At 36.5% G+C, this 26,408-nt stretch overlaps 1 protein-coding gene across 4 annotated transcripts in view; it reads left to right on the top strand.

The window, feature by feature from the left end:
• Positions 1 to 26,408, top strand: part of DGKH (diacylglycerol kinase eta) — a 166,862-nt gene that overhangs the window by 129,331 nt on the left and 11,123 nt on the right. For 2 of the 4 annotated variants that reach the window (XM_033051621.1, XM_033051623.1), the window contains 13 exons: positions 2,838 to 2,972; positions 4,803 to 4,920; positions 5,312 to 5,422; positions 5,580 to 5,676; positions 8,132 to 8,239; positions 10,968 to 11,081; positions 11,371 to 11,505; positions 12,384 to 12,547; positions 13,662 to 13,767; positions 14,574 to 14,666; positions 18,802 to 18,921; positions 19,322 to 19,430; positions 20,812 to 20,942. In XM_033051621.1, coding sequence (XP_032907512.1) covers positions 2,838 to 2,972; positions 4,803 to 4,920; positions 5,312 to 5,422; positions 5,580 to 5,676; positions 8,132 to 8,239; positions 10,968 to 11,081; positions 11,371 to 11,505; positions 12,384 to 12,547; positions 13,662 to 13,767; positions 14,574 to 14,666; positions 18,802 to 18,921; positions 19,322 to 19,430; positions 20,812 to 20,942 — 1,541 coding nt within the window. The remainder of the gene's footprint in view (positions 1 to 2,837; positions 2,973 to 4,802; positions 4,921 to 5,311; positions 5,423 to 5,579; positions 5,677 to 8,131; positions 8,240 to 10,967; positions 11,082 to 11,370; positions 11,506 to 12,383; positions 12,548 to 13,661; positions 13,768 to 14,573; positions 14,667 to 18,801; positions 18,922 to 19,321; positions 19,431 to 20,811; positions 20,943 to 26,408) is intronic. The other 2 variants (XM_033051622.1, XM_033051624.1) reach the window with 1 other exon arrangement.

Below are 26,408 nucleotides of genomic sequence, written 5' to 3'. Positions count from 1 at the left end.
CAAAATGAGAAAATTGTTTTGGGATTTACATCTCCTTTATTCCCCCTAACACACACTAAAATGCTCAAAAGTTGTCCTCACAAGGCTCTGCTCTGAAACTGGTGACCTGTGTTTGTAGCTCCTACTTTGGAAATAAGACAAAGGGCTGTTGGGGCTTCTTTTGACCTAGGATCTCATGCTTTCTCCAGAAACACATCAGGCTTTCTCCAGTGGTTGCCTCTTCACTGGTCCCTCTTATTTTTCTCTTGGTTATAGGAATAAATGCACATTGGTTGTCCCTTTTCAATAGTAGCTCATAGAGGATGCTGGCCCTACAGATGACTGAATCCTACTGCCATAACTGTATAATAAAGATATACAGGTCTAGAAATTTATTGAGCTTCTTGTTTTTTGATGGTATAATTTCTACATCTAATGGGGAGCTGTATTATTCTTATGTGTGTGCAATAGAGTGCATGTTAATGTTGTCACTGGATGACAGATGTTTAGGGACAAAGCATGAAACGTGAATTCAATTTTATGCATTAGGGCTCTGTTGTTTTTATCAGAGCATTCACAGCAAAAGTTTATCTTTATTGCAGTTATTGCCTTGAGTCTCATCTGTCAAATAAAGAGCAGCTGCTCTGCTGATTTTCCTATTTAAGACAACTGCCTTGTTTGCAAGTACAGAGAGAGTAGACTGTGTGAACAGTGTTGTGAATTTTTCAGTAGTATTATGAAAAATGAATGTTAGTTTTGTTCTGAGTATTATATTTTACCCTCTGAGGATCTTCCTGGTCATTTGATGAAGATAACCATATCTTAACACCTTCATCTAAATATTTAATGACTTTTGTTAGATATCACTTGCCGTTTTTATTCCTTTTTATTTTTTGGCATTATTACAGTGTTTTGTCTTGCATAGATACAAATCAATGTGTTGTATTGCTACCATGCAATGTTGTAGCATTTGTGATAACTGGTATGGCTGTTACATAGGTGTTAAAGTCAGAAGGAGCTGTTAGTCCTTTTGATTGGTTCTTTAATATAAAACAATCCAGGAAAATTCAACCACTTTTCTTTCTCTTGTGTATAATAATTCCTCTTTGACTTCAGCAAGTCATCCAGAAAGGTGTGTGATCTTACTCTGGGGATACAAGAAAATGAACACTTTGTCATTCTATTTACAGTTCTATGTTAGATTATCATCACTTAAAAAAAAAAGTGAATGGGCAAATCCTGACCCAAAGTGAACACAGTGTCTAAACTTTTGTTCTAGTTATTCCTTTTGTCTTAAGATTTACCCACTCAACATTTTCTTTCCATTATTATCTTCAGAGAGTACACCCATGTTACTCTCAGGCTAAGTTATGATTGACATGACCTGATTTGTCCCACTGGCAGCCACTGAAAAGGAGGCATTCTATCCTTCCCACCACATTCCTGGTGCTGTTTCCCTGGTGTTGTCGTGGTGCTAGTCCTACTAATTCTATTTTTGCTGGATTAGTTTCATGTTTTGAGAGGAAAAATCAGATTATCTTGAAATAATTTCATTTTTTTGTTCTGAACTTCTTCAGATGGTCAAGTTTGAAGTTGTCCTAAGTTGAAATAGTTTTAACATGTGAGGGAATTGGAGCAGAGATAGCCAAGAAGTGTCTGTCTGTGACCATCTGTTGTGTGAGAATTTTCTACATGCATGTGAAAATGCTGTAACAAAGCATTTGGTAATATCCAAACTTTTTTCCTTGGGGCACCAGTTTATGGGTATGTGTGATGGGGCTGAATTGTACAAAGATTAACTTTACCAGGCTGAAGCAGGCACTGGCATATTCTCTCAGGCTGCATGAAACAAGTTCTGCCAGGAAAGTAAATTACAGCACCCAAGGTCAGCCCTCTGCAAAGCTGATCCTTCTTCATCGTCTCCAGAGGCAGCCAAAGGATAATTGGTCTCACTGAGCTATCTGTTACTCTTTGTGAATATCTTCTCCTTCCCCTTGATTTTCTTCCCTTTCCTTTTCCTGAACCTTTTTCAATAACAGTTACATCAGCTACTAAACATTGATATCTGTCAAGGTTTCACTGATCCATCTTCTGGAGAATTTTAATAAATAAGTTAATTATTTGGGAAATTGCTGGTTTGTTTGTTTTCTGAGGTTTTCTGTGAAATAAGAGTATGGAAAACTGATTCTCCCCCACAGTCTCTCTAAATCAGAAGACAAAGATGAACATGGCTTTTTCACTTCCCTTGCAGTTTTCAGTTGGCTGCAAATAAAGATGTCAGAGTTTTCTCTGATTTTTTTTCAGAATCTGATGCAGGCATGGGCCCGTTTTCGCTGCTTGAAGAAAATAGTGTAGGTGTTGATGAGATAGATATTCTACCTGCAGGCCATGGGACTACCTATATTAAAATAGTTATACATGATGATATACTGTATAATATGTGTATATTTATAAGTAAACACAGATGAAATTTAGGTTTAATTAATTCAGTAATATGCTTATCAGAAGCTTACTACAGTAAGCTGTTTCATTTCAAGGTGTATATAATAAATTTTATTAACATATTTACATTTAATACATATAATACTTTTGCTGATAGCTTGAAGTATAAGTTGGGAACTCATCATGTTGAGTGCCATGCACACTCGCTCATTTTAATTTGTGTTTGTCACTTGATCTGTTTCTGAGTTTTCTCACTGTGTTTAGAAGAAAAACTGTGGTGTGAGGGGGAAGGACTTTTGTCATGGAGATTAAATTAAATTAATGCTTTTGATGCATTTTCAGGGCTGTAAAAACTATGTATTGGTAATGTCATAATAAGTCTAATTAGTGTTCTTACTTCTGTTTTTTCTGCATAGCTAAAACTGCACCAAGATCTCCTGATAGACGTACAAGCCGAGGTATCCATTCTCAGACAGGTTCCTTCTCTGCTCCAGCTTTGGCAGCAAGCAAGGAAAACCTTCCAGTACTTAACACAAGGATTATCTGCCCAGGTAATTATGGTTTTGAAATCTGCTGTTCCTACCCTACTTTAATATTGTCTTCCAATCTCCTGCTTGCTGTCAAATAATGACTTCTACTTCATGCCCTGAATTTGTTTGAACCGACATACACAACTTTGTGTTGTATTGTATAGGCCGAAATGCATAATAATATAGAATATGTCTGATCATTTGGCGTAACACCACAAATAGCAGAAGTGTTGCATTTGATTCCAGAGGGTGAAAAGTAAAATTCAGTATCACAGAATTGTGGAGTGGTTTGGGTGGGAAGAGACCTCTAAACATGATCTAGTACAGCTCTTTGTCATGGGCATTGACATCTTTCACTGGGTCAGGTTGCTCAGAAAAGCATTCGGCCTGATCTTGGACACTTCCAGGGCCGGGGCTTGTACAGCTTCTCTGGGCAACTTCTTCCCATGTCTCCCTACCCTCATCCCAAACATTTCCCCCATTTTGTCCTATCTAAACCCACCTTATTTGAATTTAAAACCACTGCCCTTTCTCCTGTCACTGCAGACCCTCATGAAAAGTCTCTCAATCTTTCTAATAAACCTGCTCTATATTTTGAAAGGGCATAATAAATTCTCCCTGGAGCTTTCTCCTCTCCAGGCTGAACAACCCTGACTCTCCCAGCCTGTGTTCAGAGGAGAGGTGCTCCAGCTCTCTGACCATTTTTAGGGCCCTCTGTGAACTTGTTCCAGCAGGTCCATGTCCTTCTTGTGTGGGATGCCCCAGAGCTGGATGCAGCACTGCAGGTGGAGTCTCACCAGAGCAGAGCAGAGGGGCAGAATCCCCTCCCTCACCCTGCTGACCATGCTGCTTTGGATGCAGCCCAGGACATGTTTTGCTTTCTGGGACACAAGCTCACATTGTCACATCACATCAAATTTTTCATCCACAGGTACCCTCAAATCCTTCTCTCATTTATCCTAATCAATGGATTAGGATGAAGAGTTTGAGGGACAAAGCTGTGTAAAGTTCAACCCTCTGAGTAAGAGCTGTCTGTGAATATCAATCTGGAAGTGGATAACTGAAACCACATAAAACTGCTCTGTAAAACAGTTGGAAAAAAATCTATTCTTACCTAAATGCAGAAAAAATATATTTTCTGCTCCAAATGGAATTAATACTAGAGACCACTAGTTAAATTCTGTTTTAATTAACTTTATTAGTATAGCTAAAACACAGTGGAACCAAGCTTACATTTTTTCTTTAGACAAATTTAAGTAAAAGCTGTTAGTATTTTCCATTGCTTACGTGCATTACAGAGTATTTTGTAGAATGAAATTGATATTAGTCAAAGCAGACATGTTGAGGCCATGATCTTCCAACCACTTAAGTTAAACTGCAGCTCTGCCAGTTGTAAAAATGGTAAGAATATTTCTTATGTATGCTTTCAAAGGATAGGACAAAATAAAAATCATGGATAGTTAGGACATGAAGATTAAATGGAATGAAAAGTTCTGGTAGTCTTTTTGGATGTTAGGTCACCCATTTGGTTACTATTCCAGCCAGTGAGCATTAGTCTGAAACCCTAAATTTTCTTTGTTTTTTTCTTTCTCAATGGTGGTACCTGAAGAGAGCCACTACAATGCAGCATAGCTGCCTTTCTGCTTAGGGGAGCCAGAGACCTGAAAAGATAATCAATTTTGGTAAAAGTTGAGGTAGAATCACAATCTTTCCCTGTACAGATTTAATGAATTTTGTTTCCCAGTATGTGGCTTATATTATATGTTTGTCTATTTATCAAATACAAATTCTTTTTATTATTTTCTTTCTGTTTTGTTTTGTTTTGTTTTGTTTTTTTCTTTTTTTAATCAGGTTTAAGGGCTGGTCTAGCTGCTTCCATTGCAGGAAGTTCAATTATTAGCAAAATGTTGCTAGCAAACATCGATCCATTTGGTGCTACGCCGTTTATTGACCCGGATCCAGATTCCTTGTAAGAAATTTTTTTTTCTAAATGTACTGTTTTGCTTTCCTTAAGGGCATCCTCTTATTTTTTTGCATTATGAAGTTCTTGTTTGCCATCATTTGGCAGTAGACCTCCATGTCTGAAAACAAGCTGCATTGTGCTGGGTTAGTTATGAGCAGTGCAAATTTTTTTGCAGCAGCTGAAAATAATGGGAGACATTAGTTCACTTATCCTTTGCTCACCTGGAAGAGAAGGACAGTAGTTGTTCAGAACTGGGTTTTTCAGCCCAAACCTGTTTACTCAGGAAGATTCAGAGGAAAGATCTCTTGAAGTATCTTAGGTCATATTCTGTTCTGTGACCAATCACAGTCTTGGTTCCATACAAATGTACACCTAATTTTCTCTTTTCCTCTAACAGGGAGGGATATTCAGAAAAATGTGTCATGAACAACTACTTTGGAATTGGGTTAGATGCAAAAATTTCACTAGAATTTAATAACAAGCGAGAAGAGCACCCTGAAAAATGCAGGTAATAAATTTACTCTGTCAGTAACAGAGCCAAGATGTTTCCATTATTTTCTTTTCCTTACTCCTTTATTTTAATTTCTTAAATTTTTTTTTCTACAAGTACAAGACACAATAATGTATGTGCGTCAATATGTGAATCTTGTTTTGCCTGCTTTCAGAAGTCGGACGAAAAACATGATGTGGTATGGAGTTCTTGGCACTAAAGAGCTATTGCAGAGAACTTACAAGAACTTAGAACAAAAAGTTCAGCTTGAGGTAAATTTTATTTATGGTGAGAGTTGCTTGCACAATGTGTAGCGAAGAATTAGTGCTTATTTTTGAAGCTTATTAATTATTCTTATGTCAACCCAAGCTGATCTCAAAGGCACTGTGTAAAGATGTGCTACGTAAAAGATGTGCTGCTTAAAATTGGTTCTCAGAGTCATGTTTTTTAGTAAAATATCAGTACTTAAGGATCACAAAATACCCAATATTATGTTTATTGTAATTTCTGGGTTAAAAAAAGATAATAAATTGTGTAGGTAGGGTATATTTCTTAATGTTCACTGTATCAAAAGACAGACCAAGTTTTAAGAGCAACCACAGAAAGGGCCGTAAAATAAAGAGAAGAAAAGAGATAAGGAGTCTTAATCCTTCAGATTCAATTTAAAGTATATGAAAGCTATACGTGTAAATAGTAAAAATAGTAAAAAATTCCTAACAAAAGAGAGGAGATTCTGAATATACATCAAAAGAAGCCCAGCTACACCAATAGAGACTTTCTCTAGTAGTCACACAAAAAAAGGACAACAAATTCCATGTCTAAACACAGTTATTTTTTGGCTTTTAAGTTCTGACATAAAAATCTAAGTCTTACACATGTTACTGGGAACTTAAAGGAGATATAAATTATTCCCAAATGCAGAAAAAGACTATAGGATGGTTCTTTTCACACTAAGAATATCTAAGGTGGATTTTGTCAGGGAACATGTATAATTTCTCCTTTTATTTCATGCCAACTATTTAATATAGAAGTTTATGATATTTATATGAGGGTAGCTTTTTAAGTTGAAAGAATAATTTTAGGTTACTGGAGCTCTTTCTCACTCTGAGATTTAGGAGGATTTTGTCTGGTAGCAGCAGATTGCTGTTAGCTAAGTAATTATCAAGGAATTATGCAGTAGTTAGCAAATATAATAATAGGAGAGAACGTTATGTATACTGCAGATAGAATTCGAATTTAAGGATCTTTTGAGTTTGATTCAAATAAGATTCAACAATACTGCTGACCTTTCATTATTTTTTAAATATTCCTGTAAGTAAATCAGCAAGTAAAAATTTCACATTTAATGTTGTCTTGCATAATATTAGATATATTATGCCTGCATATTCAGGCATTAGAGGCAGACTTCTACAAATGGCTGTGCAGCATCTATTAATATCACATCATATTTTGGATACTGTCACATCTTTGACTAAAATGTTACATTCTGTCTTGCTGCTAGGATTAAATAATGAAAAGAGAGCACTAAGCGCATTCTGGAAATAATTTGCATCGCTTTCTCCTCCTGAAAAAGATGCTACAGATTTTGTCCTTATTTCTTTAGATTTTTCTTTTTCATTTGTATAATTTTAAGATCCTTCTATGGACTGGTAATGTGCAGTGATCTAGCAATCCACATTAAAGGCAGCTTGACTAGCAACTTCATGGTCCACAAAGTGACACCTGGGTCCAGCATTTACAGCCTTGTGTTTCTAACTTGCTTCAATTCCATGCCTGTGGCACTGCTGCAGGACTCCCAGTGGAATGGTTTGAGAACACTGGCTCCTCTCTGCAGGCAGTTGTACTGCTGTAAGTCAAGAGTGATTTCACTGATATCTGTAAATTTACTCTTGGCCAAAAGTGAGATTGATGTCATCCCATGATCTTGTTGAGCAGGACATGGAGTTGCTTATGTGTTTTGGGAGGTAAAGCAGTAAGCAGGAAGGACTGCGTAGTTGGACACAAGAGTGACATCTTACCTGCAAAATCAACAACTCCCATGTACAGCCAGGTTGACACCTGTGGGGTCAGCCCTGGATTTGTCTTTGCACTTTTGGGAGGAGAGTGAAGTTATTTTTACAGTAAGTCAACAATACATGCAAACACTGAAAGCTAACAACATGTTTGTGACTATGCTAGAAATATTCTTGGATATTCTTGACACATCCTGCCCTCGGCTTAAATGGATTTGACTAAATAACAAGTCTGTTGCAATTTTGGGAATGCTGATATAGGATGGAAGACTAGTTACTGAATGTATAAATGAGTATTTTTGTGATGTCCTTGGCAATCTTACTGTGTGCACTCAGGGAGATTGGTTTTCTTAGTGCAAAAAGAGTTTTAATCCTTGATGGACAGACCATTGTCTAAGGGCATGAGAAATTTCATAACAAGGGATGTGAAAATGCTTCTTTCAAGATTCATGGAGCATGACTGCTGTAGATACTACAGCTTGTAGATCTACATATTTTATTTTTATACCTCTGCAAAAGTCAGTGCTAAGATTGGAAAGAAGAGGTTTGTTTTAGAGGTGCTTCACTGCACGGAGGTACCAGTCTTGTGCCAGACCTCTTAATAACTGTGTCCTCCCCTGCCAGCTCTGTTGAAGCTTCATGTGCTAAAAATTACTCTTTACTGATTCCTTTTATTGTATTATTTATGTTCTGAAGGAGTTTTTATCCATTACAGTGTGACGGACAGTACATCCCCCTTCCAAGCCTGCAAGGCATAGCTGTGCTGAACATTCCCAGCTATGCTGGTGGGACTAATTTCTGGGGTGGAACCAAAGAAGATGATGTAAGTAGCATTAAAGAGACTTAACCTTCTGGGCAAAACCAGCAATAAATATAATGAACTGCTCTTCTCACTTGATTTTAATAGTAGTAGCATATAGTTTGGATAACAACTCTTTTTTGAGGAGGCTGTTTCAGTTCAAACTGTATTGTCTTGCTGGTTTTTTAACTGAAAATATATTCCATTATTTTTTACTGTCCATTGTCCCTTGCCTTGTCCATTCCAGCAAACTGTTCATAATAAAGCAGAATGATTTTGTTTTGTAAATGGCTCTATAAGTATTTTTAGAAACTAATTTTATAAACAGAGGCACAAGTAATTCCTCTCTGTATTGTTTTAGAGATGTAAATAAGGTTTCTCAAAGCATAGATTCCTCTGTTTGCTATAGTCTAACAGCAAGCAAGATAGACAGGATAATCACTCAAAGTGTATACCTTAATTTTCCTCCTGTTCTTCAAGCAGCTTTGCTGTGAGGGATGGTGATTCAGAAAATGAAGACTGATGCCTTTAGTGACTGATAATTTAGTGGGGGTAGCAAACTGGGTTTTGAATATTATTTTCAATGAACCTTTAAAATACTTTAAGGTAGCTTTTTCCCCTTTTTCCTTTCAACTCCTAAGAAACATCTCACCATATGGATCCCTACATGCCTTACAACCTGGAACAGTGTTACTGCCGCTATCCACTTCACTCACGGTGCACCAACTGTAATTACTAGCAGATTATCCTAATCTGCATGTCCTGATTTGGTGTGTGATGTCTGAATCACCTAAAACTGTAGTTACAAATTGACTTGTGATTTTGATGCAGACAATCCAGGACTTTTTTTGCCAAAAAGTTTTACGTTTCTTCTGAATTGTTATCCTTTACTTTTTAATACATACATAGAAACATACGTATACATAACATATGTAACTTAATATAATATCTATTATATATAATTACATGCTTATATTATATAATATATATATAATTGCATACATATATATATGTTTATATATATACACACAAACACAAAAGTGAAAAAAGAAATTCAGACATTTTAGCTTCATTTTCTTATTTTTGATACACGTCAGAGGATGGAAATTCTGTTTATATTTGGCAATGGATATCTAAAGCTTTTCTATGTATTCCATATTCATGGTCAGAACTTGAAAGCTGTTCTAATGTCTGCTCAGCTCCTGTTCAGGAGGTTTTTTTCTCCCTGGACTGCTTCAGAGAGAGAGATGTGTCTCAGCTTTCATACTGGTATACAGCAAATGTGTGTGTCCCGGGGCAGTTTCACTGATATTATTAGTCTTCTAGTGAGCAGATGTGCCAGCAGAGTGGCATGTTTTTTCTGGACAAAGTTAGGAGCATAATTCAGCGCTTTAGTGCAGTCTTGAATGACTCTTCATGAAGAGGTGGTGGTGGTAGTCTGAAGTGCTGCTGGTTCTGCCTGTCTGGACAAATGAAAGACGTTACCTTGACAGCTCTGGCTGTTGCTGAAAGATTAGCAGTGAGCCAGGCAGGGCATCTGCACCCTGACTGGCTTGAGCATGGCTTGTTAAGGCATATTATTTTGATGTCCAGAAGACAGGCTGGACCCATGACTTGCAGCAGGAAAGGGGTCAATTTGAATGGTGATACATAGAGATTGGTTTGCCTTTAAAAGAAAAAAAGGAGAAAAAAAGAGATGGGTGTTCAGTACAGATATTACTGGTGGAGAGATATAGCAGAAGACTGGGTTGAGTTTTTCCTGTTCTTTTCCTGAAATGGCAACACAAAATAAATGAAATTTTACAACTACTTTTTCTTAACACATGCTATAACTAGCCGTGTAAATACCAGTTACTGGATCAAGAGCTCTCCACACTTTTTCTCGTGGAACAGCAGAATCACCATCTTGGTTCTTTTCAAGATGTTCATATATTGCTTTGAAAAATGGAAAAAATTCCATGGAAATTGGAAAAAAAATTCAGATGGAGAAACTGTAATTTTCTCCAGTCTAGTCTCTGGTGTTACTGATGCAGTTTACTCTGCCTAAGGTATCAACTGAGAGAATTCAAGTACTGCTCAGAGAGGCGATCTCTCTACCCATTAAAATCTTACTGAAGTGATTTCTCCTCTGATTTTTCTCCCTCATTGCCTATTCTCCTTTCCCTATTGCACATCAAGATGAAATGGTTAAGCTTCAAGTGACTTTAGCATGGTATCACCTGCCAGACTCTGCTGAAGTCCAGCCTGAGATCTGTCCTGTGGCTGAATTCCCCAGCAGCACACTAGGTTGCGAGACTTCCTGCGCTTTGTGTGTGTGGAAACTCAGCACCTTGGCTGCACAGAACAACATTTGTTACACACAGAAGTGGTTTTCCTGTTTACAGGAAAAGGATTGTCTTCAGTATCAAAGCTGTGTTAAACAAAGCAGAGCATGGACTTGGATGTTGGTTTCCAGAGAATTCAGAATGAAAGCATTTATTTCTATCACCTTCAAGAACTCTTCAATATTAAGTACATTCTTCCTTGTCATTCAGATCTTTCAAATGGTATCAGTATTGCTGTTTTAAATTATATTTGCCTGTTGTCTGTGGTATCTTATTGCTATGACTTTGGAGAAACAGTGTAGTTATTCTACAGTAAAGAAGTTAGAGCATTTAAATGTTGAAAACAAATCTGTAAATGAATCTGTGTTTCATTGCAATCTAAGCACTGGATTTGCCATCAAAAATGGAATACATTCTTTTCCTCACAGATATTTGGAGCACCATCATTCGATGATAAAATCTTAGAAGTTGTTGCTGTATTTGGCAGCATGCAGATGGCAGTGTCCAGAGTCATCAAACTACAGCACCACAGGATAGCTCAGGTTTGTTGCTTACTTGCAAGCATACAGGATGGTTGGCAGCAGTTTGGGATTTTGGCAAGTAGTGGGATTCTTGATGACCACCACCCTGTACATTAATAAAGCACTGACATTGTTTTGCTTTTAGTGGGTAACAAATTGTCTTCAATGATGAATGAAGTATAGGAGAGCCTAATTCCTGAGACAGTTCTGGAGAGAAGCCACAGCTCCTCGTAATCAACAGATTACAGGTGGCCTGTCAGTCTCACCAGTATTTATTGCCCTGTAAAATAATGTGTTTGTTCTTTTCCAGTGTCGGTCAGTAAAGATCACCATACTTGGTGATGAAGGGGTTCCAGTGCAAGTTGATGGAGAGGCATGGATCCAGCCCCCAGGAGTTATTAAGATCATACATAAAAACAGAGCTCAGATGCTAACACGCGACAGAGTATGTTGCAGGAGGAGCTACCGTTGCTAACATTGGTTTCTGTAATAATTTGTTTCAGTTATAATGTGAACAAAACAGTACCTATAAAAATGCTTTATAGCTATTTACATAATTCATACCGTTAATTACAGTGATATAATTTCTATAATAAGCCAGATAGATAATTATTATTTTGTATAAGTGGCAAAGCTTTGTTAAGTTTTATTTATTTTATTGGTGCTATTCCTCTATTCCTATATTCTTATTAGTATATAGTAAGAATGGTCAACATTTTTTCTATTGCCCCCTCCCTCCCTCCCATGCTTTTCTAGGACTATTGTGTGAAAGGTACAATTGCCCCTCAGTTCTCCATACACTAGCTGGATCCTGAATTTAGGGTGGAGATAAGGTGGAATTTGAACTCTATTTCAGTAAATTTGGTTTTTTCTCCACCATTTTTAATGTTTGGATTCTGTATCAGTTTTGAATTTCAGTCTTGCTATCCACACAAAATGTGTTTGCGTTAGAAAATCACACAAAATTCTAGAATTATTTAGGTTGGAAAATACCTCTAAAACCTTTCAGTCCAACCATTATCACTGTCTTTGTGTTCTTACTGGTTTGGAAGACGCATTTTGAAGATCATGAGGAAGAGAGAACAAGCTTTCAGAAGTGACTTACTCTCTATGCTAAGTTTTAAAAACTTTAGGTGTAAAGTTACTATTTAATCAGGTAGTATTATTTATATAAAATTAAATCAAGCCCTTGTTTATTTGTTGAATTAATTTTAACTAAAATAATATATAATTTAAATTTATGTAAAATGTAAAATTAAATTTTTTGATGAGTAAGAATACTCCCAAGTGCTGTGAATTGAATGTATAATAAATTTTGATTAGGCCTTTGAAAACACCCTGAAGTCTTGGGAGGACAAACAGAAGTATGATTCCTGCAAACCTGTCATTAGATCTCCCTTGTACCCTCAGCAAGCTGAGTTGGCTACAGAGGAAGAAGTTGCACAGATCCAGTTGTGCTCACAAGCTGCAGAAGAACTTATTACCAGGTACAGTCAAATTAGTAAGTTGGATTGGCAACCTAGACACCAAGAGTGAATTATTATTGCAAATTCATACAGAGGCTTAGAAGTGTACATTTTCCTGTTTTTTTGATTAAAGTTTTGTTGCCACCATATCACTTGTTTTTTTCTAATTTAAAAAAATTATTTCTTTTAAGGCTCAACTTCTTTTTGTGTGCTTTGCCCATGTATTTTTAAAATTTTTATTTATGTGTTTTTGTGTTTTTTTTTTTCTTGTAAAAACCAACTTTCTGAAGTAGCAACAGAAATGGAAAACTTGAAAGATTCTTTGCAAAAATTGTCTTTCTGTGACAAAGCAAAAATATAATTGAGAATTATTGGACAAAAACCTTTAGAAGACAACTCTGGAAGTCAGCAGGATGGACACTTCAGTCATTCATAAGGGCTAAGATAAAGAAAAGCTTTTTTTTTTTAAAAAAAGAACATTTTATAAAGCTGCTGTTCATTTTATCATAACAACTAATTATCTTCAGCATCAAAATTACCAATAATATAAGAAAGGAAGGGCTACATACTCTCCTTATACTGCAGTCATAGACAAATTAATTTATCAATTACCCAAAGTGAAGTTTAGCCAAGACATCTTTATAACTTTACTGTTCTAGAGATGGTCTGGAGGTTGTAGTTACAGCTGTACCTCCCATAATCTTAAATTACTGCAGCCAATTTTCATGTCACATCTGAAGGATATGCCTTGTGAAATAGGTGTAAGTGTTTTTAAGATAATTTCAAATAAGTTATTGCAATGTGCTAGAGTTTTCCTCTGTAGTTTACTTGAATTCATAGGACCAACATATTTGATCCATTTTTTTTTGTATAGCATTAATGTTCTAAGACAAATAAATGTATCTCAGGATTTTGTAGCATCATAAAAAAATCTGTGTGATGGATGTAATTTCTACAAGGTGCTGTATTGCTTGAAGAGATACTTGCCTTTCAATTTTTGTTATAAAGGACTATAATTTTCTAAGTATTTTGTGAAACATGTTCTTGTGTGTTTTCTCATCTGATCAAGTTGTGTACTCAAGAATTATTCTTTAAGGAAATTAAATATTGTTCTCCTTTTTAAATGTTTTTATAGGATCTGTGAAGCAGCAAAAGTACACGGCCTCTTGGAGCAGGAGCTTGCTCATGCTGTTAATGCATGCTCACATGCATTAAATAAAGCCAACCCAAGGTTCCCTGAGGTAAAGAAGAACAGAGATTCGTGTCAATAAGCTGTAACATCTGGGTGCACAAGCTTGTGGTATGGGGGCTTATTACACTCCCTGTCCCCACTTGAAAACAAGTTGGATGAGAAGACAGAGATGCAGTTTCGGCATTCTCTACCTGGAACTGTGCAGGCTTATCCTCAGAGAGTGGAGGCATGACAAAGGCTGAACCAGATCTGTTACTACATAAATATCAGTTTCTGTGGATGCTTTCACAGAAATTTTCATGCCTAATTGCTATCCAAGTGCTAGAGAAGGCAAAGGGGCTGAGGGGAAATGAGTTTCCTGGTTTCTCTTTTCACCCTACATGATCTGAGTGTTTTCAGGACTTGGACCCAAAAATTATTACTTAGGTAGAGGCTGTCCATATCTAACCCAAATTGACACATGGCAAATATGTTCGTTGACCTTTGCTTCTTGAAGTATGGTTGAGGAGAAGGTATGCTGAGGAGAAGGTGAAAAATTGAAATCACTAGTCATTGTATAATGAGATTCACAACTTTTCTGCTCACCTTAGCCATATATGGATTGATATGGTGGCAGATTACCTGATGATGTTCAAGATTGTATTACTGGCATACTCAGTGAAGTTGAGAAAAAGACAGTAAATAGATAGTACATTTTTGGTTTCTATTCTCAGTGCTGAACAGGTTGTCAGTTTAGAGCTAAACTGATGTATTTCTCCTGGGAGAAGGCACTTAAGATCTGCTGTAAGGCAAAAGTACTTACTCTCAGTCTGACTTGCATCACTTCAAAAAATGTTTATCCTTCTTATTCCCCAGAGTCTTACCAGAAACACTGCCATGGAGATAGCTGTCAACGTGAAGGCTCTACACAATGAAACAGAATCTCTACTAGTAGGAAGAGTTCCTTTGGTAAGGTCACAAAGCACATGCTTTTATTCCTTCATTCAGATCATCCGTGATCTGTTCTTTGCTGATTTTTGTAAATTGGTGCCAAAGTGAGGACAAGAAGCTTTGCAAGGTTAATAGAAGATTACACTGCATTTGTGGTGGGATCAGAATGAGTTCTGAAATCTTCTCTTAGGTTGGCATCCATCTTGCCTCACCTCAGACAGCTAAATCATTGGACTCTTCTTATAATAGTCAGTGGAGAGAAATAGGTATCCTTGTGAGGCTGATTCACACTCAGCTGTCTTGGACACCTATGTTAGAAAAAGGAAATTTATCTTCTGGAGATGTAGTGTTTAAGAGAACTTCTGGAGAGCTATTATGTGACTATCTTCAGAGTTTAAGGAGAACCTGGGATGACAGCGGTTTACACTCACACAATCAACTTCTACAGACCTAATCTGGGCAAGTAAATATCACTCTTGTTCTAATACCTGTCAGGAGTTATTTTATAATCTTTAACTGGTAAGTGTTCAATAAACCCCTAATGGTACTTGAAGACTTTTTTTTGCTTTTTGTGCCTAAGATGATGATTTCTCAACAATTGTATCTGGATATATAGTTAGAAAATTTCTCTATTAAGAAATGATGAGAAAGATGTCAGGTTTTCTATGCTGGTCCAATTTTACATTAAGAAAATAGTAGGAGCAGTTACATTTTATTTACATACGAAAGCAGATTTATTACTAACTTGTTTATTTAAGTTTTGTAATATAAAATGGATATTAATAGGAATATTTTCATTTAGCTGAGTTACGATATAAAGCTTACTGCAGGTTCACATTCCTTTTTAAACAAGTGATAAATGGTATGAGTCTGTTTTAGAGCAACCAAAAGTGAATAGACTGTAAAGGCTAATAATTAAGTTATAGAAATAGTCAAAGATGAGGTTCACATGTTTTATTTTACAATGTTTTCAAAGGGAAAATTATTTCATTAGATGTTTTTGTCCAAGAGAAAAAATATCTGCAGGGTTTTTTTCTATATCTAAATTGCTATTGCTAATCCCATGTATTTCAGATTTAGTGGGGAATTAAAACAGAGGGGAAAAAAAAGTTAAATTGTTTTACAAAAGCAATTAGAAGAAAACATTTTTGTGATGCCGTACTAGGACTGGTGAAATTTATCGAGACAGTTTGGAGATGTTACTATGTTATTATGGAAACCTTCCCATTGCAACATTACCTTTTCTGCAGCAAGTTGTGATGTTGAACTGGGCCCTTGTTCAGGCTCCAAAGTTTAATTTGATTAATTTTTCTGTTTCTGAATTTTACATGTTGTACTTCTGCTTCTTATTATGGTTGTGTGAATGTCTTCAAGAGGCTGCATCAGGCCCTTTTATAATAGAAAGGCTGTTTGGAAGGTACCAAGATAATATTCCAGAAGTGTCCCTTATGCTCATTTGACATTTTGCTCACTTAGCACAGTATTTCACAGTCACAGTAACAAGGCACCCTAGTTAAGCTTACTGCCACGTATATTATAAATGCTGAAGTTGCCTGTATGTTGGTCTGTCATTCTATTAAAATAGACAGAGATGAAGTGTAAGATGTTGCTTGATGCATCGGCCACTCCCATCATAAAGTGTTCTCCTAAGGATCTTTCTCCTCTGACGACAGACATTCTTTCTTTCATATCTTCCTCTATTTTTTGATGTCTTTACTTCTCCCACATCTCTCTTTCAAAGCTCTTGAGAACAGTAAACTCACATCTTTGGTGTTTATACCAACCAGCAACTAAATTAGGACTCTTGGTAAGCTGCTTCTTTGGTTGCCATTTACTGGCTACTGAGTTTTGCTCTTACAGATCCCGAGCAAGAGAAAAAAACTGTAAATTAACATAAAACAAGTCTGTTGTTCCTTCCACCTCCTGTAAGAGCTATGATTAACAAAGTTCATACAATAGTAGGAGCATTAAATCACAACAAATGGTAACATGCAAGTTTTATGATAATAGCATAGGATCACAGAATGATTTGAGGTAGATGCTACCTTAAAGATCTTCTAGTTCCAACTCCCCTGCCGTAAGTAGGGACATCTTTTATGAGACCAGGCTGCTCAAGATGGGACAATGAAGCTGATTTGTGGAATCTCTCAGATGCTTATGACTGGAATACAATTTGGAAAGAATGAAAAATACTATCTTTTGTCTAGATACTTTCCAAAGGCACTCCGTTTTTCAATTTTAAAAAGCATTTCCAGTCTGGAACAGGGCACAGTTTTCAAATGCATTAAGGAAAAAGTATGACAGACTGTTTCATTTCTACGGAATAAAGTTATCTAAACTCACTGAAATAAAATATTTTCGCATCAAAAATTTAAATAGAGAAGAAATTGAAAAATCCTTTATTTTGATTTCTTCATTCATAGTGTGAATTTTTATCTTGGAAATAAGATTTTCCAAGATACTTTAGGAGGAAAATTTACCATGAATTGCTGATTCTTTCTGTACCAGAATTATTATTTTGGATTTATTTCAGGAGCACCATCAGATGAGCATTTTTTTTTCCCCAGGCAAAATGTTTTTCTCTGAGAATCAAGCAATTAGATAAGTACTTGTTGAGAGAGACAAAATTCATTGCTTCATTTTTTAAATAGAAAATAGATGACTTGAGTAATTTCTCAGAAATGAAAACACAAGAAAAGTTGTAACTTCAAAGAAAAGTGGCTCTTTCCCTGTTTCCCGGTGCTCCAAATTAATGGGGGAAAACAAAAACAAAGATAAAAAAGATCAGTCAAAAGAAACATCAAAGCCTGCTTATGGATACTGAATTATCTTAGCTTTAGCAGAGAAAATAACATGATAGCAAAGGGAGCTTATATTTCCAGTATCACTATACTAGACAGTAAGATCTTACCAAAGATGGCCTCTCCTTTTAAAGATGGGAACATATGCAGACAACTGAAGCAAAGGAAAGACATTTTTGTTAGGTAGGATAAATTAGTGGGGTGTGTAATGTATCACCAAACTCCAACAATGTCAAAATCTTTTTCCAGCACTAGAGATCCAAAATTTTCTTACAACTCCATTTAAAAAATGCATTCACTAGGATGTAAAAGAATTAGATCTTTTCAGAAGGATATTCTGCACTGCTTTAGGGCTACTTTTACTTTAAAGAGAGAAACAGATGTTCACATTGCTTTATTAATGATTCCATGCAGCATGGTCTAGGATTCAACTCTGCCTCAACACGGTGTTCAGCAATCCCAGATGAGCTCAAAATAGCTTTTCAAGGGATCAGCTGCCTGCCTTACCTCTTCCATGTGGGTTCACTCATAAAACAGCTGCAGAACAGTTTTCACACTGGAGTTTTAAAGCAAACAGGTATCTCTGTGGCGTTCTCAGAGTCTTAATAGAGCCAAATTTACATGCATCATCAAGTCCCAATGTTTTTACACAACCACCACTTTCTTTTTCCCTTTGGCCTTTACTGATACCCTTGTCTTTTTGTCTCCTGCCAGGGAGTTCTTTCCACCCTCAGCCAGCAGCAGTGACTATTGCTCCCTGTCTCACCTATTTAGAATGGGTAGTGCAGGTATCATATCAACATTGGAAAACCTTTGGGAATGGAAATCTTCAGCAAGATCCATTTCTTCTTACTTGAACATGAGAGAGTGATCTACTATCTGAACACATTTGCAAAAAATAACTGAGGCTTATTACCATCTACTCATTTTTTTTACACCGGTTTTCGTACAAAGAGTTTTCAGCTGCTTGCTCTTCTCATCAGGTTTTCTCTCCCTTCTGTTGGTAGTTTCCGTTTCTAGTGTGTCCTTGTAGAGATGTTATCAGAGAACTCTTGCTCTGTAAAGACTCAGGAGTGTAGTGAAGGATGGCAGTGATTGACAACTATGCCCAACTGGTCTGCACCAAAAGTCTCAGTTGTCTCAGTCTTTGTGTTTGGGATTAAATGTAGTGTGAGGGTGGTCTCACACGTCTCTGAAGGAAAGTCTGACTTTAGAAGATTATTTGTGTCCACCATTTGTTGACACTCACTGTGAAGTAGTCATCTGTTGGTGTGAGGCAACAAGATATCTAGACTTAAATGTTAAATCTTATGAAACTAAAATTCCTATTTTTCTGGCCTGTTTATAAACAGCAGTTAGAAGCTCCCCACGAAGAGCTGTTGTCTGATGCTTTGCACAGTGTGGAAATAGAGTTGAGAAAACTTGCTGAGATTCCTTGGCTTTATTACGTTTTTCAACCAAATGATGATGAGGTAAGTTTATTTAATACATTCTGATTTTAACTGAACTTAATTTTCTTTCAACAGGGAAAAGTAAATTATAATTTTTCAATTGTAATCAATTGATTAGCAATTGATCTTTTGAGGCACTTTCAGTAGTGATGCTGGATCATTTCTATCTGCTGTGAATTTTTTTTTGGTGTTTTATTCCCTTTAGTGAATGTAAAGGTTTTGATTCATAAATAAATAAACATATATATTTAATTTATATTCAATAATTCAAATATGTATGGAGTTAATCCTGACATTATTGTTTACAGAAGTAAATTTGGGTCTTTCTTTTTGAGATTAACTATGAATTACCATTACAAGCATGTAACTTATCTGTTATTTTCTCTTAATTAGAGGTAACTATGCCTTTTTTCTCATGCAGGATCCCCCTCTGGATTATGCTAAAAGAAACAATAGAAGTACAGTGTTTCGTATAGTGCCAAAGTTTAAAAAAGAAAAAATTCAGAAGCATAAGACCAGCCCTCAGCCTGGTATGTGTTTTGAAATTGCAAGAAAAGTAGTAGCATTTGCAGAAAATGTGGTTTTATGTCATTTTTTTAGGTAAGAGGTGGCATGATTTACATAAGACTAAAGTCAAAATGGAAAGCACCTGAGATAACTGGCATCTTCATTAGGATAAATATTTCTTTCAGTGCATTTAGAAAGCATTCAATAGGACCCCAATACTCCCAAGTGAACCAAAGAACTACTGTGAAAATACTTTTAAAAGTTTTATCATGCAACTCTTGTCTTCGGTGGTGGATACATTTGATTTACTCATAGCCGTACAAGCCACGGGTAAACACAGTGTTTCCCTGTGAAGCTCAAATTCAGGTTTTTCAAGTTAGTTTTAGGTGTGAAATAATTTTTATCACACTGGTTTAATTAACCAGTTATTCTTAAATTTTGGGTGGGTTCAGTAAGTGAGACAGATCAAACAGAAAATCATGATAGTCAATACTGATTTTTTAATTAGAAGTTGAACAAACTCCACCCTCCTCTCTTCCCATTTTTTTTCATGAATTTACTTCCTTAAGATTATATCCAGGACATAATCAGTGATTAGATGGTCCTAAAACTGTTTCTATGTCTTTTTTTTTTTTTTTTTAATAAATGAACAGTTGATCACAATCTTGCAATCTGCAATCTGATCACACACTGCAAAATCTTGCAGTTGTTGATCATTATAAAGTGAAGCTATCAACATTGAATTAAGTTGTAAAATTATAGCAATAAGTAGCATAACTTTCTAATCTATGTGGTCTTAATGGGACTAATGTGGGCAACTAACCTTAGAGAACAATATTTTACAGAGAGCTTCTTAATGGCCTGTGTAACACAGTAGCTTAAAGAATACTTTTTGTCTTAATTAAGAATACTAGAATATGTTAATTAAAACTGGACTTGCTTGCTGCCATTGCTATATTTGAGGTAGGGCTGCTATTTTAATTTTACATGTAAATTAGTTTTTGAAGACTTCTCCTCTCGCTGGATGACTACTAATAAATTAATGGAATAATGGCATAAAGCAGAACAACATTAGACTGCGTCACTGATCCTTAGCTGGTTTAATGTGAATTTGTTGGGACATGAGGTTTTAAAGGCTTTACTGATGAAACTGGAGTAAAGCTGAAAGCATGGCTGTAAAGCAAAGAACCCCAACTTTGTTTAGATACTTTCTTGTGTTAACTGCTAACCTGTAACCTGCATGTAAAATGGAAATTGTCAGTTTTTGTGGAAAAGACACCTCTAACCTTTCCCTTTGCTAGCACGGCAATTCTACTCTGTTTTCCACTCTCTTTGGCCTAACCTTTGCTTGTGATGCATTTGAGCATGTAGAAATTAAGGGGGTTTTGCTCTTAACTTTGGTAGTTCAAAAATGGGGCACAGATGAAGTTGCTGCTTGGCTGGATCTGCTCAGTTTGGGAGAGTACAAAGAAATCTTCATCAGCCATGACATCCGAGGCTCTGAGCTTTTACATCTGGAAAGGCGAGATCTTAAGGTATTTCCTTTGTGCTACTTTTCTGCTTTTGACCATTTTCTTTGACAAAACAACAACCAACTTTTCTTCTTTCCCTGCACTTGTCATTGCTTGTAGCTTGGCTTACACTGTGCAAATATGCAATAAACTAATATGCGCTGTCCTTGGGCCTGACTTTCTGAAGTGCTGACTTGAACTCACAACCGAGAATATCTATGTTATCCAGAATTCCTTTCTTTTTTTTTTTCCCACTTGATGTACAATGATAGTGTTGCAGTTTATGTCAGAAGGCATAGGAGAAGCACATTTGATATCTTACTGTCATCTGTGTAATATAATGTTTTCTTCAAGGGTTCACTGTTTCCATTAAACATGATCAGTATGGATCAGTTGATGGTAGTCATAGTAATTTTAAATCCATCTGCTGCAGGAGCTGATGTGCTCCACATGATTTATTGTGTATATATTGGATATAGTGGGTGTGAGAGAGATAAGCGGCTTAATAAATTGCAGTATTTGGCTTACATGGCATTGGTGTTTGTGTGTCAAAATAGGTTTTCTCTTTGGTGACCAACCTCTGATTTTGGCTGTACAGATTTTAAAAAAGAGTATTTTATTTTTATTCCAAAATTGTAAAACCTTTTTCCTCTGAGGTCTGATAGACAAGTTTTGCAGGAAGAGATGTTATTCAGCAGTTTGAGGCTGTTATTTGAGCTTGCTGGTCCTTTTCAGGAATGACTTAAGTGCATCCATTATATGTAATAGCAGCTGTATCTTTGGGGATTCATTAAATTACTTTTTCCAGGAACTCGGTAGTAATGAGTTCTTGGTAATGGGTTTTGCAACTGCTTTTAGCACATAAGAGAGGAAATAGGATATTGTATAAATTGCAAACATTTACATTTAGAGTGCAAGTCATTGTTCTAGCCACAGTGCAGTAGTCTCCAGGTAGAGACAATATTTTCATTAAAATGTGTTATTTTATATAAAGTTTTTTATATAGTGTGAAATCCTGGTGTTATAAGGTAGTGCTTGCATTGTGTGGCTGTTGTAGTAGAAAGCAGCTGCTGAAAATAGCTGTGTTTGACATAATCTGTTTGGCTGTTGTGTATTATTTTACTCTTTGGTATTAGATTGCCTAAGCTTCTTTCCATGGAAGTTAAATTCCTTTCTTTCAGGATAGTTTCTGACAGGGAGGGACAGTTTCAGGACAGTCCCTCCCTGCAAAAGTTTAAAAACAGAAGATGGTCCAAGCAATCCGCCACGGGGTTCCAGTGATAGATGTTCCAAGTCCCTGGTCTGAATGGGTGCTGAACAAACTTAAAATTCAACTGAGAAACTCAGCATCGCACAATGCATAGGTTTGCTAAAATGTTAAGAAAATTTCAAAAGTCCAACTTGTTGGAATTAATGATGGTGGGTAAGATCAGTGTTAAACTGGACATGGCTTCTGGCACGCCTTGTTTCTCCCAAGTATGAATTTGACTGAATGCCCAGTGGACTGGCACTTAAACCAAGTAAATATCTGCAGCAGGGTAATTATCAACCCTTATCCCTGTTGCTAAGCTCATGCTGGTTCAGTGTAAATAAAATCCCATGACAAAGGTCTATGCCATGAAATATCTAAAGGCTTATCTTAGAGGTCCTACAGAGAGCCTCCTGTCTCCTCTACCCAGTGCTGCCTGGAAATAGTAAGATAAGGAGTTTCTCTACACAAGTTGCCAAGGGCATGTCCTGAGCTAACCAAAATCCTGCTCCAGACTCACCCCATGCGCTCGTTAGCAGATGCTGAGAGCTTCCAAATCAGTGTCGTTCATGAGCTGGGCCAGGCTTTTGGCCAGGCATGGCTTACACTCTGTGTAGCAGCACTGAACTTAAATAGCAGAGTTTAGTGCTCATCCTGCTGGATACAGGGCATGGTCTCTGCAGGGAGCCAATTAAGGATGGCTCAGACAGCCTGCAGTTTTCTGCCAGTGACCTGAATTGGTGTCAAGATGTGTAATGTGGTACTTGGGAAATGAGGAACACGTCACAAGCTGCCCTGTGAATCTTTCCTGCCTTTGGCTATCGAGGGGTGCAGATGAGCCTTCAGTGCTCTTGCAAGCTGTAATATCTACAGCCTCTCCTCCACTGCAAGGCTTGTGCTTCCTGACAAGCTAAACGAGATCACCATTGATTCATGAGCTCCTAACTCATGTGCAGTACATTTACCTCTGTTAGCTTTCATGTCTGCAGCAGGAAAAAATGCTGCCTGTTTTAATTTAATCCTCTGAGCCCACCTATTTTCTGTAGCCAAAAGCAGAGATAAAAAGCAGTATGGAGAAGGATTTGATGAAGCACTCTTCCTTTGCACACATTGCTGGAACAGATTGATATGCTGACAGAAGAATAGGGCACCTCTAATTATATTTCTGCATAGCTTGTTGATGCCATTCTCAGGCAGCTCTGTGTGGCAATCGGCAAATGAAGAACCAGAATACCTCCACACAGTCCTCTTATGCCTGATTTCATTTAGGAGGATCTTAAAAATTTACACTCATATGATTTTCTTTTGCTTGATGAATGGCTGGGCAGTAAATTGTGAATTACTCTGCAGAAAACTGTAGAAAGAAGGCTTAGCGTGACTTTTTTGAAAAACCTTATTTAACAAGCAAACTTACTGAAAACTTGACTGATTTTTCTGAAATAAATATTGGCATTCTTAGCACTGATGACCATGTTCCTATGCATGCAACTTAGTCTTAATCAGAACTGCAACACATTTGGTAGGATGAGGGGATGATGTCTCCTTTAAAGCTCCATAGCAGTGTTGGCTTCCTTGGAGACAGGTTTTCCATGCCACAGATGAACTTGATAAGCAGTGCCAGTCAAGCTGAAATCTGTGCCAAGGATTGTGACACTTCATCCCTGTGTTTTGCAGTAGCATGTTTTGAAAAAGTTCTTTTATGAAAAAACTTTTGTAAGATTTATTAGATTTCAGACATGCTAAATGGCTTTTTACACTGGGGATGCAAGTAGGGTAGATTTCATGTTTGGAAGATGTTATTATTAAAGAGTTCTTACATAAATTGCTTGCTAGTGGTGGTACATTTGGCCAAAAAATGTCCAGGAAATGGCACAGGGGTTAGGGAGAGCAGAAGGGGTGATACTGTAGTTCTAAGGCCATATCTGGGAAAAAAGAAAGGCTATTTTTTCTTCAGACTCTGGCTAGAGTTTCTTCTTCAAAACTGTAGTTTAGTCAAATTGAATTTTTGTTAACTAGATATCAATTAGATATGAACAGATTATGTAGCCATTCATGCACCAATATGCAGAGATATTTGAGGATCTTGTTCTTTGAATGATGCATGATATGCTGATGTAGCAGACCCTTTAAGTCTGAGATGAGAGAATTTACCAAACTTTTCTGCATGAGCAGTTAACTAAGAATACCAGGTAGCATCTAGTGTCGTGACTGTAAAAATTCTAGCTTCCACCAAACCAAAAACTATTATAAAAGCATAAAAAATCTGAGTTGTTGGCTGGGTTTTTTTTGCCCTGGAAGTGTAGCAGAAAGGGTTCCCCAAAATTTTTGATGGGGCTCTTGGGACCTGCTGTTCTGGTATTCATTACAGCTACTTGAGCTGGAACAGAAATAAACCTAAAATCTCTTGCCTCTGAATCAAAGACGTTGTGAAATGCTTTACAAAGGTTGGTGGAAAAAGTGGCTGAGTGTTTTTGGAATTTCATAATATGTTTTTCTTCTGATTTTGAACTCTGGCAGCATCTTACTATATTGCTTATCCAACAGAAGTTCTACTCATGAAAATATATTTTTTCTGAACAATTTTTAAGTTCTCAACCTTTAAATTGTGTGGTTTGTTGTTGTTTGGATAGTATCCTTATGGGTTTTCCCTCATGTAGAATTTCTTCCATGTAGCAACTAGGCTATTTCATTAGGTTTGATAGTCATGTGTGGTTTTTTTCCTTGAGAATTCTTGTGTGGTTTTTTATTATACTTGAGAATTAAGTTTAACATAAAAAGGACAATATTACAGAAATTTAGAATTATAAATATTACTGTCATTTTAGGATGAATTTGACTACTACCTATATTAACTCTCTTAACTTAAGAATTAACACATTTGTTTATAAGTGAGATGAACATAACAAAAATAAAATATATATTTATGTGATGTGGAAAATCAGGAGGATTTTTTCAAGTAGTTTATTAACAGCACTTGCTTTGGGAACTTTTATGAGCAAATGTTGAACTCCTTGATGCTGACACCTTTGTGCTGAAGTCCTGTAAGGGATGACCATCTGTTTATAGTACTGATAGTTTTCAGCTGAACAACCAAGTATTTTTTCTCTCTAAAATAACCAAAATTCAGTCTTCACTCTTTGAAAATTAAACCATCTGTTTAATCTTGGATGTGCTAGCTTTGTAATAAAATAATTAATTCATGCCCATTTTACCACCCCTTTCTTCCAAAATTAAATGCATGCTAGCATGTTTAAGTAATATAGAATACAAATTTTCTGAGGTCTCTCAGAAAAGAGAGGTGGCTGTATAAATGTAGATATAGTCTTTTGTAGAGTATGTACAAAATAATATATATGGTTTCATTTTCCACTCTTCATGAGAAAAAATTTTTCAAGCTGCCTAATTGCACTCCCGTCTTTTTAATGTCTTTGTAATGGAAAAGCTTCCTATTAAAATGAAATTATTTTTATTTCAGAAAATAGTGAAACTTTTCTATTTTTTTTTTAGTTATTTAACCACAATCTATTTATATAAGGTTTATCCTACAAATAACTAGTGTTTGACTCTGCTGATTACTCAACACCAGTACCACATGGATTTTAAAGACTTTTTCATAGCTAAATTTTACAGATAAGGGAAGCAGATTTCCACCAAACTGAGCTGAAAATTCATTAGTGTGATGGGAGATCGTTAGCACAGCTGGGCATCTCATTCTGCTTCTCTGATCATTGGACCAGCCAAAATTGAAAAGGATGCTGCTGAAGCTATTACTAATACTGGAAGAAGTTTGCTACAAAAATTTCTTGTCTGTTGTTGCGTACAGAGACGGGTCTACAAACCAATATAGAAACATTTCAGCTGATGTGAATGATTTAGTGGCTACAAGGAGATTTGCTATTGTGTTTTTTTACATTTCCTTTGGGATATAACTATCATGTTTCTGAGAATTTTTCTTCCAGTTCTTTAATCAGGAACATCCATGCTAGGAGATGTAACCTTTTTGGAATGAAAAACAAAACCTTATTCTTTTTATTGCTCTCTAAAGGGAAGTTGTCCTACATTCCTGTAGCCATTACATCCACTTTCCCTTGAGAAACTGGGGTTATGTGTGTTTGTTGATTAAGGCAGACATCACAGGGCCTCAGATCAAGTGACATTGCTGGACAGAAGTTCCAATCCATCACATTCTTCCAAGCATCTGATTGCTGTGTTAGAGAGGAGGGGGAGATTGTTCTCTTTAT

Source organism: Catharus ustulatus, chromosome 2, assembly GCF_009819885.2.
Source record: "Catharus ustulatus isolate bCatUst1 chromosome 2, bCatUst1.pri.v2, whole genome shotgun sequence".
NCBI lineage: Eukaryota > Metazoa > Chordata > Aves > Passeriformes > Turdidae > Catharus > Catharus ustulatus.
This window is presented reverse-complemented; position numbering and strand designations above follow the sequence as displayed.